The sequence below is a fragment of the Pelmatolapia mariae genome, linkage group LG1, assembly GCF_036321145.2.
Source record: "Pelmatolapia mariae isolate MD_Pm_ZW linkage group LG1, Pm_UMD_F_2, whole genome shotgun sequence".
NCBI classification, from domain to species: Eukaryota; Metazoa; Chordata; class Actinopteri; order Cichliformes; family Cichlidae; genus Pelmatolapia; species Pelmatolapia mariae.
In genome coordinates, this window is record NC_086227.1 from 878,957 (window position 1) to 892,345 (window position 13,389).

The following is a 13,389-nucleotide window of genomic DNA, read 5'->3' on the forward strand; positions in this document are numbered from 1 at the left end:
CCCCCCAACCCCAATCCTCCCCCAAAGAAGAGGATTCGGGCACTGGCTAGAACTCAACATTAGTGGTGATGCAGTCAGCCTCTTTGAAGATTGTCCCCTCATCTTCTGGAGAGGAGGTTTCTTCATCTTGGGCAGATGTATTTTCTTCCAGGGCAGAGGACTGCTTGCTGTCCTTGCTCTCTGACCAGATCATATAGGCAGTTATTGAAGCAGTGATGATCTAATTGCCATATTGCCAGAATAAATGATCTGGAAGCTGTTAGGCTTACTTACAGCAGTAGCTCTGTCTGCACCTGCATAAACTCCAGGACACGTTTACAAATAGTGTTTGTTGTTGTTTACGCTCCAGCTGCAGCTGCAGGTTTGAACTCTGCAAAATGTCCTGTGATTGGGTTTTTTTTGTTTTTGTTTTTGTTTCTAGAGTTGATATTTTGGGTATGGTATCTTTTGATGAAAAATACAAGAGTAAAAGTGCTTTTAACATGTGCTTCAAAGCTAAGTTTGACTGGGAACCTCAAAGCTCAATATCCTGCATCCACAGAAATTCACTGCAGCCTATGTAATGTTTGAATTTATTCCAGTCTATCTTGCAAATACATGTTTGTACTGCAATGTCATGCACAAACACAAACTATTAGATCCTTAAGATCAAACCTATGTCAAAATTGTTTCATTATTTTGGTCCACTGGAGTGTGGTAGGCCATCAAAGGCCGCTACTAGAAACTCAGAATATTACATGAAATTGCTTGCTTGGCCAAAAATGGGTAAATGATGTAATTTGGTAAAAAACATTAAAAACTACAATTTTCATGTGTTGAGTTTAGAATGAAAGCAATTTTACCTAAATCGCATGATATAGTACTGTCAATAACAAGGAATCAAAAAAGGTGGTTATAATGGGTTTCAATTGGCCACAAATGGCCACGATAGAGCCAAGAGGAACAATTTAGTGTATAGTGAATATTATTGACATTATTAAGGAGCTGATGTTGAAAATTAAAAAATCTGAAAAAAATACACACCTTTGGGAAGTTTCATTCCATTTGCATTAACAGAACAAAAATGGTTGAAAAAAGAAAAGTGAAGTGGCCACAAATGGCCAGGTTAGGACTCTGAGGGTTAAAAAAGAAGCTTTACATTCTAAGAATACATAAAAATCTCCTGGTCTTTATTAGGTCCTAAAATAAAGTAAAAACAGTCTCGAATAAACTAAACACGTGACAAATTGTGCCATTATTTTTTCAAAATACAGAAGAAGTGTCTGAAGAATGAAGTTCACCCTTACTGTCTCCACAGGAATTAGGAAGGAGAGAATCAGCCACGAGAAAACCAAACACACCGAACAGCAGAAGCTACGATGGCCCGGGCTCCTTTGCATCGTGCAGTCGGTGAACCATGAACCAAAATATTGGTCAGATGTGAGGACGTCTGCCTGACAGCTAAAGCTTGGCCCACACTGAGTGGTGAAACAGAGCCAAACATAGAAGCAAATATACTGAAGCTACACTGTGATGAGGGACTGAGAACAAACACTGCTGCTGCAGTTTTGTTAAACAGAGAGTGGAGTGTGTCACATGCAGCTAATCTCAGGTTGTATTTGCCTTATTTTTCATGTGCCGTGGGTTTGACCACGTCTCTGACACATAGCAGCAGATATGAGTCATCCAGGCTGCTGTTTGCTGAAGGCCTCAGAGGAGAGGTCACATATATGGACAAGACATAGACAATAGACTTGTAGTCAAGACCGCCTAAACCAAGACCAAGACAAGACCAAGACCAGAGGGTATCGAGACCAAGACAAAGTTGAGACGAGACCAAGACCACGTAAAAGTGGTCTCGAGACATCCAACTCTAATAGACAATAACATGTATGAAGGTGTCCCAATCCTGAGATTCACAGGTAATCTCCAGTCTTATATATTATCTCCAATTAAGACCTGCCAGAGATTTTTATGATGTCCTGATACAGAAAATCTTGGTGTACTTTGTATCTTACAGATTTTGAGCTCTTTTAAAAACTATCACCAAATGTATTTCATGCCCATTTCAGCTTTTACAGTCTAAACGTGAGATTTTCATGAACTCAAGAAGACACGAAGGCTCAGAAAACATGAGAATTGGTCCCAGTTTAATCAGGACATCGAATCACATTTCTGTCTCCTCTTTTTATCAGGATTACAATCACCTGAAGAAATTCATTCCAGAGACATTTTAGGGACATCTCATCAATTTCTCTGTGTTGGAATGAATGCTGGGGACGAGCCGGGCTCACTGAGCCACGCAAACATGGCCTAACATGTGGTCGCAGCACAAAGTCAGGCCGGTGGAAGTCACGAATGCTTTCTTACTGTTAGCAGTAAAAGGAGCAACTGTTAGATTGAAGCCAGAGGGGGAAAACAAGAATGCTGAAAACAAACAGCCGGAGTGAATTTAAATGCAGGAGACACAGAACAGAGTGGAGCTTCTTTATATATCACAGGACGCTTCGTGGTTCAGTGATCGAGTTAACTTTAAGTGCAGCACCTCTGGTTTCCTCTGGGTCATAATATGGAACATAAAACCAAACAGCACAATAATGGAGAGAATAATAATCCACTGCAAACATGAATCTGAACATGCACCGAAGAAGGTCAAAGTCAATGTGTAATTTTTCAAAGACGGGGGAAAGATAGAACTAGATTGATTTGAATGAATTTCCCATCATGCTCTGGGTGGAAATGAATAATGGAGCAGAAGCACAGCTGCTTTTGTGTGTTTCTGAGAAAAAGCAGGTGACACCAGAGCCGTAGACGGGGGACAGAGATCATTGTTGTCGACAATCATCATGCAAATTAACATCATCGATTGCACAAACCTAGAAAAGACAAACCTACAGCAGCAATAAATCTGTCTGACCTCATCAGAACCTCAAAGCAAAAAAAGGACTTAAATAGTTCAGCAAATGTTTGAGATGAATGACGAGCATCGTGAGAGTCAAACTAGAATATTACCTGATAGTAAATCAGCTTACACTGCAGCCACACACAGACTGGTCAGCCACCAGCAATGAGGGGAAGGTGTGTATCCCCCAAACATTTAGTGGTTCCTGGATGCAGCTGATTGCCAAACACCAGTTGTACCTCCTCGCCATGAGGAGGTACAACTGTGTGACACAAACTGGAAATGGAGAGCCCTGACTTCCACGATTGCATCCTATACTAAGATCACCTTTTAGTTGTGACTCTATCCATTTCAGAGTAATGACATCCTGATGTAGGCCATGGGTCCCCTGTCTCCTCTTTTTAGCTTGCCTTTAAAAATCTCACCCAAACTCACTGCAGACACAAAGTTATATAAAACAAACTGCTGCATCTGAGAACATGAATCCTTTAAGGATTATTCTCTGTGTGCACAACAAACCTCGTCCTTACACAAAGACCCAGAAAGCCCTGATCGAGTTTTGGTGTGAGATAAAAATATCAAAGTAGCATTAAATAATAAATATATGGCTTTTTGTGACCAGCTAACGACTCCAGGTCAACTTTGTTCTTAACTGGTTTAAACAGAAATCAGCTGGTACACTGCTGGACTGCCAGCAGCTTAAACCAGTTCATTAATTACTTTTCGGCAGCGGCTCAGTTCAGTACTCCTCCAGGTTCCCACCAGCTGGACAGTACACACACACACACACACACACACACACACACACTAACATCATCATAGGAGGAATTTCAGGCTGGCATCCTGACCTGCCCAGACTCACTCTGTGGAGCTACTCCAGCTCTCTGACTGATTATCTGTTCAGCTCCCTTACTGTGTGTGTGTGTGTGTGTGTGTGTGTGTGTGTGTGTGTGTGTGTGTGTGTGTGTGTGTGTGTGTGTGTGTGTGTGTGTGTGTGTGTGGTTGTTTTGGGAACTCACTCCCAGACTGCATTTGATATATGAAGCCTGGCTGATGGCCCACACTGTCCTCACACACTGCTATGTAAAGTGTATACTGTTTGTGTGTGTGGACTGTAATTATCCCCCGCGGGGCAACAAATGTCACATTTTATCTGAAATAGTGTTTACTGCAGAGTCAACAATTAGTATTACCATCTTCTTACAGCAGCTGTGAGGATGAGCACAAAGCAGGCGAACACACTGAGATGACTAAAACTCTGGGAAACGCTTTTTCTCTCATAGCTTCAGCTGAAATTTAGAGTTCTTAGACAGAGAGGAGACTAGATTTTGACTTAATCCCACAGTTTATTGCCTTTGCTGGCAGGTACAGAGGAACAAACCATTATCAAATTGTTACCATCTGACTTCAGCTTGGACGTATAAACACAGAGCAGCAGTGCTATTAGATACACGTGAACAGGTCTATCTGCCGGCACTCGATCGAGCACTGCAGTCATCAGACACTCGAGAGTAACGTGACGCTATTGTGCTCATTCACAGCTTCATGTTTTTATTCTTGGACTCTGCTAGAGGAGCTTTGCATGACTCGCGGTTCAAAATCATCCTTTTTTTAAATCTTACACCAGGACTTTGTGCAGTCGTGCAGTTCACCATCATTTGAAACAAGCAGTCCTCCTTCCTTTAATCTAAAGCTCTTTCCAGTGGCTGACCTTCATAACATAAAGACAACTGAGCGTGCACTGAGCGAGTTTTCAATGTGAGGATATCCTTGATGTCATGTGGAGCTAAAAGAAAAAAACCCTCAGAAACATAGATGACCGATCTCCTTATATGCAACTTTGGTCATGTTTTATTTGATGCCAGCATCCACATCATTAGTTACACCTCACTAGTACTAGGTTGGATCCCCTTTTGCATTCAGAACTGCCTCAAGTCTTTGTGGCATAGTTTCAGCAAGTTGCTGGAAACATTCATCAGAGACTTGGATCACTACTGACATGACAGCATCACACAGTTGCTGCAGATTTTTGCACATCCATGATGTGTGTTCGACTGGATTAAAATGTAACTAAAAGGACAAGAAACTAGTTTGATGCATTTCGATTTTTGTGGCATGGCAGGAAGCAGCTATCAGAAGGGATGGATGTGATAGGCTGTGGTGTTTAGGAGCCCAAAGTGTGTAAAGACAATGTCCTCCACACAGTTACAGCACCCGATCCACTGATACAGGGCAAGGAGTCATGTTTTCATTTGTTTACATCAAATTCTGACCTCATCATCCAGATGTTGCAGCACAAATTGAGACACATCAGGTGGATGATCATTTTTCCAACCATTTATCTTCCGATGTTTGGCGGTCCCGTGTAAATTGCAGCCTCAGCTCCCTGTTCTGATAGGAAACAACCACACCGGGGACGGTTTCTAACATAGCACATCTGCTCTAAGGGCTGACATGTTGTGCATTCAGAGCTACCAAGTAACCCTTTCCATCCGTGTGAAACGGTTTTCCACTGACCTCTGACATCATGGTGTGTGGGGATGTGTACATTAATGCATAGAGGAAACTTGTAAATAAATAATCTGCATTTGAATCCTGACAGACACTAACAAATGTTGTTTGTAGACCACTTACAGAAAACATGAGGGGAAAGGAAACTGCACGTGTTGAGCTCATCAGCTGAACTAGCTGTGGCTTAATGAGGCTTCCTGCAGTGATGGTGTGTTAGTTTGTGCAGCGCTTACAGAGCACCTCTGTACAAACAAAGGGAACCAATCAAATCAGACGGCCCTTTAAGGGATTTGTCTCTTTACAGAGTACAGTTATATTGGTTTCAAGCCAGCGTGTGTGTTTGACTGTAAGTGTGAAGTACACCACACTGCTGCCATCTGGTGGCAGGAGCAGAAACGCCAGGACAACATTTAAACTTAATGCACAGTATAGAGTTTTATTGTTTATATTAAATCAGAAAGATAAGCACTATAACGTATGATACAAACCAATAAAATTTTATATCTTAGGGAAAAACAAAAACTCAAATGACATTACAAAAAAAATAGTAGTAACACTAGTGGACAAAAAACATTCTTTAAATAACAGAACTGTACATTTTCATACGCAACTAAAAAAAAACAAAACAGAAAAAAGTAAGACACCAAAAAGAAACAAATTAAATAGTGAGACTAAGTGATGGAAAAGAACCACAGGCAGTCAGTACCAAACAGAGCTAAAGCTAAAATCAGCTGACGCGGGCTACTGCTGGAATATGAGATGCAAGAAAGGAAGGAAGTAAGGCAGCAGGAAACAGGCTAGGACGCAGGGAGGATCAGAGCGAAGAGAGGAGAAACTGCTGTGTGGTTCCTTCACTCGCCGTCTTTACAGAGTTAACAAGAGAGAGCAAGTAACTGAATATAAACTCTTTAGAAAACAACCTCAGTGTAACCCCAGCACCCCCCTTCATTTTCATTTTAACAAATATAATGACACTGAATCTCTTTGACACACAGACAGAAGCCACAGTCCACACAGTGCAGGACACCTCCAGCTTCCTTTGCATCAATCACTGCAAACTCTCACGCGAGTCGGCACGCACCGTGGACGCCGGACGGATGTAATACCGCAATTTGTAGGGAACTCGAGCCCGCCCATCGAGTCGACCGGCGAGCCTTGTTACACTGCATAAAGTACAAGTTGCACCTGTTCTACAGGTTTCTGAAACTCTTTGAAAAGTTGCATAGGTAAACGAGCAGGCAGCAAACGACAGCCTTCGATTTGACTAAAACAAACACTAGAGGGCACCGAATGACTTTTATTCATTACATAATCCTCTGCAAATCTGAAAGACTTTTCACCCACGAAACAAAAACTCATCTCGCATCAAAATTAAACTCGTGTTGCTTTTCTGCAACAACTGCATGTGTGCTATAGAAAGTCTTCAGTGATGGCTTCATTCTGTTTCTTTGGGTTTGCAGGTTTAAACAAAGAATCTACACAATGAGAATCAATTAGTGCAAAAGAGGTTAAATGCAACGTTACACGATGTCCGGAGTCCACGTGATCGAGTGCCCCCTGAACGACTCAGCAGCTTCAGCCACAGAGTGCTGGTGGAGGGAGGGGAGCTATGTACTGCTACAGAAGACAAACACATAATTAACCCAGTAGCACAGTGCATGCCCCGCCCCCTTTTTTCTTGTCTTTTTTTTTTTTTTTAAAAAGCGCCGTTACAAGTCGGTACAAAATGTAAAATAAAATCATACGCAGTGAACGTACACATGACCAAAAATGTGTCGAATCTGTCTTTGAAGCAGATTCGGCTCAGAGCTGTGCGAGCTGTGCCAGACAGGAGTCCCAGCCCGCTCACGCGTCACGCAGGAAAGTGGAGATCCATCAAAAATGCAAATAAACAAAACGTCTCAGAATCTGACTTCTCCGTTAGAAAATTCACAAATCTAAACTTTTTAGTAGCAATATCAAAATGTCCTCTTTGTAAACAGTTTGCCCTTTTTGTCGAGTGGGTAAATACATTCTAGTCACACTGATGCTGAGGCTTGTATACGAGTGTGTAAGCGTGTATTCACAAATCTGTGGCAAACATCTCAAAAATCATCTGACGCCAAATGCAAAACACATTTGCAAAGCTCAAAACCCTGTGAGCTGCACGTCTGTGATTGTTCACGCAGCCACAGCTGGATTTGACTTTCCCTGCAGAACAAAGTCGTGCAGGTGTTTGACTTCATCGCAGCTCCACTCGTACGTTTGAAGAAACGTAAATTGCGTGCTGGCGTTCGCGTCGCCTTTTGGAGCAGCGGCGGAGTTGCTATGGTGCGTAACCATGGTGATGGCGTTGCCATGGCTCAGAGTGGGTGGGTGGGGGTAGGGTGTTGTGAGCTGGTGATGAGTGAAAAGAGCGGGAGCACTCGAGCTCCTGTCGGACTTCCTCGAGGTTTTGAGTGTGGAGACGGGGCCGGGAGGGGCTCTGTGTGTGTGTGTGTGTGTGTTGGGGCGGGGGGGCTCAAGCGTGCATGAGGGGAACGTTGCTCAGAGCAGGCGTAAACAGTGTCTGTTCACAAGTCTCCTTCTTCCAAAGTGGGCATGGCCGTGTGGGCGTTTCACATTTCATGAATCTTAGTGGCAGTGGATGCATGCACAGTGGCCCTACATGGATTGTTTGCATGCAGATTCAGATTTGTACACTATACACTGCAAATCTGTGTGTGTGTGTGTGTGTGTGTGTGAGAGTGTGTGTTTTCTTTAGACATGTGGTGCTCTTCACATTCAGAGTCTGTCACTGCGGAAAGTATCCTCCACAGACGGGTCCGGCAGCACCATGTCGGGATCACTGAGCATGCTCAGTCCGTCCAGGCTGAGGGGCTCGATGCGCAGCTCGTCCTCCAACGGGAAGCCTACCTCTGAGTCAAAACATTCGGGCACCGTGGAGAGCGCACTGCTGATGTCCTTGGACAGACTGGGGTTGGAGTCGTCTGAGAGAGAGAAGCAGATAACGCCCAATGATCTCTTTGCTTCTTAGACCAAAAGAAATAAAAAAGCACAAGAGCAGCACAGGTAAAAGTCACGTACATGAAAGTGAGTTCATCTCCCTTCAGTGAGAAACGTCAGCATGGCGCTCTCCTATTCTTTGCTTTCAATGAACACTGAAAATTCAAGGTCGCAGCTGCGTGACATTTACTAATGTCACTGCAGTTCAGCACAATCACTGCAGCTTTCTGAGGCTGCGCTGTATTAGCTCAGGTTAACAGATGGGAGGGGCTCCGTGATCCACCGAAAGCAGTAAAGACAGATGGAAAACGGGAGGTGCAGTAAAACAACTTGTGACCAACAGAAGAGCTCTCAGTTCTGGTCACGATGTGCTGGACCGTCCTGACAGACGAAGCTAGCTCTGCTAACGTGAATGAGCCAGATGTTGACTTTGTTCGAAAACAGTAGCACCAAAATGCGGCACTGCATCCAATCGAACAGCAGGCAGCCTGGTGAGGACTCCCTGTGCCAAACTCACTGACTGCTGTTAACTCAAACTAACAGCAACAGCCACAAAAGTAGGACTAATAACAATGTGACATATTGGTCACAGCAAACAGTAAGGGTGACAAAAACAGGGCTGTGTGACTGGCTCGGTCATCAGCTTTAATTTTGGTTCAGATTCCTGCACCAGGATATCCAAACAGTCCAGCGTGTCAGGAAAACACTGACTGTTCGCTTTGTTTTACATACTCGCATGTGTTTATTTTTTTAATCCAGACATGACAGCGGCTCTCTCCCCGTCAGACTCACCAGTCAGTATGATGTTGGGCAGTCCTCCGCTGCAGTTTGAGTACAACATATTGGACCTCATGTGCATCTGGTCCTGCAGGCTGCCGTGGCCGCCACCCATCCCCGACTGAGCAGCCTGCGAGTAATAGAGGGAGGCGGACGACGGATCGAAGCACGACCCCCCTGCTGTGGAGCTCATTGTGTTTTCCAACAGACCGAACTGATCCAACTAGCCGGCAGATGGTGGAGAGAAAAAAGGAAATTGAGAGAAAAACAGAAAGAATCAAGGAGCTGAGATGGTGTCACGTTCACCCTGGCAGACTGTTTCATGTACCACGTTTTCTCAGCACAAGAAAAACGTCACATCCTCCTGATCTGTCCTGTCAACACTGCACTCACTTTACTGTTGGTTTGATCTTTGTTTGAGATTTCACAGTCTGCAGGATTTTGTTTAGGAAAAATGTTCCCAGAAGATATTTCAATCTTTTAACAATTACAGACACTGGAATCTGTGTGCCAATAACCAAACACTCGAGGTTCTCATAGCACATCTACAGGTGTAACAGTGGTCACCTGATAGGGGACCATCTTGTTCTGGCGATTAGAGAACTGCGGCTCCATGAACGGGTCGCTGAAGAGAGCTGCCAGATTGTTGGGCTATCAGGGAGAAAACATTACAATGAGAAGGAAATCAGTTCATTTCATTCATGATGACGTGTGCTGCCAAAACATATCAGACTTTATTATTATTATTATATATAATGTTGCTATAGTCACTTTAACCATAACCACAGGAATGAAACTAAATGAGGCTTTGTGTGTCTGCTCCTGAACACATCTGCATAAAAAATGATCGCATATGAAGTGTTGACAAATCCAACTGCAGCCTCAGTGTTGCACTGGCTTGTCTGTTGTTCAAACTCCATAATAAGATATAAAGGCTCAGCCTCGTCTGTTACAGCTCAAATGCTGAAGCAAAAATGTATGAAAATCAATAATACGCTGCAAACACTGTTGTTTAGTGACATGACTGTGTGTGTCCCCGCGTGTGCATGCTAACCATTCTGCACACACACACACAGACACACACACACAGACAAAGACGCTCTTCACTCACTTGGCTCGTGTTGAAGTCCAGTGGAATGCTCTGAAGCGGAGAGACGGGCTGCTGCTGCTGCTGCCGTTGGCGGCCCTGGTCCACTACATGCTGGGGTTGTTGGTAGAGCGGATAGGGCGGAGGAGGCTCCCTTGGCATATTGCTGGTATCCAAAGCAACTCCCTATCCACAACAGAGAAACCCAGCAGGAGTCACTAAAGTCCAATAAAGACCCGAAGCTCATTCAGTCTGACTGTAGTGTCATTACTTCATTACTCTTAACAAGGAGAAGAACATCGACACCAGCGTGTTTCCTGCGATGTAAATGAGTAACTTGGAGGAAATGCTTTGTTATGCGTACGTTGAATTTTGGATGCTTCTTTGTGACAGCAGTCGTTCACACAGTGAAATAACTCGTTTTTCTGGTGTTTCCCTCTCGTCAGGGGAAACCTGTGTGTGAGGTGAGTGTACCTGCGTGATGGGGGACAGCGAGGGCGACATGGTCGGAGACAGCTGCTTGGCCAGACCCCTGCGCTGCTCGGCCCCAGGAGACAGGGTGAGGGGGCTGATGGGAGCTGGCCTTCGCCGGGGGGAGCTGCTGGACAGGCGCAGGGACGAGTTGATGGAGGGATTGCTGAGCGAAGACTGCAGCTGACAGTTGTTGAGGGAAGCCTGGATTGAAGGATTACTCAAAGAGGAGGAGAGACCTGCAGGCAGAGAAAACACAGCAACACAGGGACTCAATCACACGAGCTTCAGACCCAGCACGGTGTAAACGAGGAGAGTATGTGCTACTGCTGATGTACTTTTTTCCAGAATACTCTCCAGGCCCCGACTCACAACACTAGACTTTATTGTGTGACTGGGAAGGGAGAGAAAGATGGCGAGCAGAGGAAAGGAAAATGAGAGGACAGAGGGAAACTGAGGGGAAAGAAAAGGGCTGATTGTAGCGAACCGAAAGAGGGTCAAAGTTTCTCTGTCACTTTGGTGTTCTGCCAAGCTGAACTGTATCCGACGTGGGAGCCCAAACCCACATGCGCACACGCAACATACACAGACAATTATGGGCGTGACCAGGCAGCAGAGTTCACAGTGGGAGCTCTGAGACAGAGAGAGCCTTTAATGAGTTACTAACAACGTATGGCTGGCAGAGACATCGAGCTGGAGCTCGCTCAAAGTGCCGGAGCTGGGCTTCCTAAGTTAAAGGGACAGTTCGAGCCCCAAATTCATGTATTTTCCCCATCAGCACTGTTATTCACCTATCCAGACTGTTTCAGCGTAAAGTCCTAAAAGTCAAAGACAAATCTATCAAAAGCACGTGTTACTCACTCCAAGTATGCCACAATGAAATGTTGCAAGGACAAGTGGAAGCAGCAGTGCTGTGTTAAACTGAGCTGCCACAGAATCACTGCTATCATGAGTTTTATGAATAATTCAGTCAGACTCACATCTTTGGTCTTGGATCGGTCACAGCTCAATATTATTGGAACTTCCCAGACATGTTCGAGGTGTGTGGGCCAGAGATTGTCCGCGGTGATGTCATGTGATGAAAGGGGGGGGCACTTTGAGTTTGTGCTATCAGGCAAGAGGAGCAACAGAAGGGGAGGCAGGCACCCAGGTATCTGTGAGGTTTCCACTGATGTGTGTGTCCTGTGTTTGTGTGTAAACAAGTATCTGTTTGTAATTTACTCATTTCCACGTGGTCAAAATGAGTCTTTATCACATGTGGACTGTTGATTCAGCACCATGGCTACGACGGGTGCAAGAGAGGCACGGCTGCTCCACAGTGACCACAACTGCACAAACAGCTGTTCATTTGTGATTGGTTTTTTTTGGTTTTTTTACAGAAATAAAGCTTTGTATTTTTTTTTTTAAAAAACTCCCATAATGACTTGCATATTAAAAAAAACTTTGGGTTTTTTTTAATTAACATTACCCCCCTATGGAGGGAATGGGCTGTAGGTGTAACCCTTTTGGTACGAGATACATTGTACGATCTGTATGTGGTGCGTGTTGAGTGCAGTCACCAGGTAAAATATGTGAGTTTGAAGATTTATGTCTAAAAATTCTTTAGGCCTAATAGAAATAGTGCAGTTTATTGTGATATTTGATTTGTATGTAGCGATTCTGTAAATGACAGATAATTGGCTTTAAAGAAGACGACAAAAGTAAACGAGTCGAGTTCAGCTCCGGTCCTTTGCTAAAAACATACAATCCTTATTCAACACAAACTCGATTTTATCAGCAACAATTATCAACAGGAATAAAATTCAAACACACACACACACACACACACAGTCAGTACACATATCTTGTAGGGACATCTCATTGACATAATGCCCATTCCCTTCACCCTAACCATGAAAAATAAAAGCCTAACCTTGACCTTGTAACCCTGACACTAAAAACACATTTTGAGTCTCAAAAATGCCTTCAAACATGTGGGGACCTGGATTTTGGACCCCACAAAGATATGAATACACACACACACACACACACAACCTTGTGAGTTGCCGATGCCCAGGTGCATCATTGCAGCTGGCAGGTTTCCGGTGCTGCTGCCCCCGCTGATGTTGGGGTACCCGCTGTTGTCGTCAGGGTCCAGCGGCGTGGAGAGCGGGGAGGGAAACTGCAGGTTGCTGAGGTCTGGCAGGGAGCCCCCGGTACTCAAGGAGCCCTGGTAGTGGGACAGCCCGGGGTTCTGCTCTGGAGACGGGAATATGCTGCAGGAAAGGCAGACAGAACACTGACTCAACACCGCGCCGCTGACCACAAACCAGTCGGATTAAAGTAACGAACGCGACTAATTGAAAAGCACTGCCATTCCAGTTTGACTCACTACACGTTCCCATCTCTTCTGTTCCCCACCCACTCTCTGCTTCCTCAATTATTTCCAAATAATAGCATATGGGCAGCAACTGTGCCTCGTCCGTCCCCAGACTATAAAGCAAATGCTCGCCTCCATAAACAGAGCAGCTCGGCACCTTTCTTACTTCCATGTTCAACTGGGGCAAGTCTATGAACGCTCTGCAGAAGCTGTTACTGCATTCTGTATCATGAAAATAGAAGCTATAGGTCTGAGCTGTCTCACATGGTACCACAAGGCTGCTGCTAATACATTCCTGGCAAAAATGGAGATGTCCAT

At 44.5% G+C, this 13,389-nt stretch overlaps 1 protein-coding gene across 2 annotated transcripts in view; it reads right to left on the bottom strand.

Moving 5' to 3' along the window:
- Positions 1 to 7,857: 7,857 nt before the first annotated feature.
- crtc3 (CREB regulated transcription coactivator 3) overlaps positions 7,858 to 13,389 on the bottom strand; it is a 37,775-nt gene continuing 32,243 nt past the window's right edge. For both annotated transcript variants that reach the window (XM_063469580.1, XM_063469571.1), the window contains 6 exons: positions 12,747 to 12,967; positions 10,716 to 10,951; positions 10,266 to 10,427; positions 9,722 to 9,805; positions 9,170 to 9,377; positions 7,858 to 8,361 (listed from right to left, as the gene is read on the bottom strand). In XM_063469580.1, the coding sequence (XP_063325650.1) occupies positions 8,156 to 8,361; positions 9,170 to 9,377; positions 9,722 to 9,805; positions 10,266 to 10,427; positions 10,716 to 10,951; positions 12,747 to 12,967 (1,117 nt within the window). In that variant the 3' untranslated portion in view covers positions 7,858 to 8,155. The remainder of the gene's footprint in view (positions 8,362 to 9,169; positions 9,378 to 9,721; positions 9,806 to 10,265; positions 10,428 to 10,715; positions 10,952 to 12,746; positions 12,968 to 13,389) is intronic.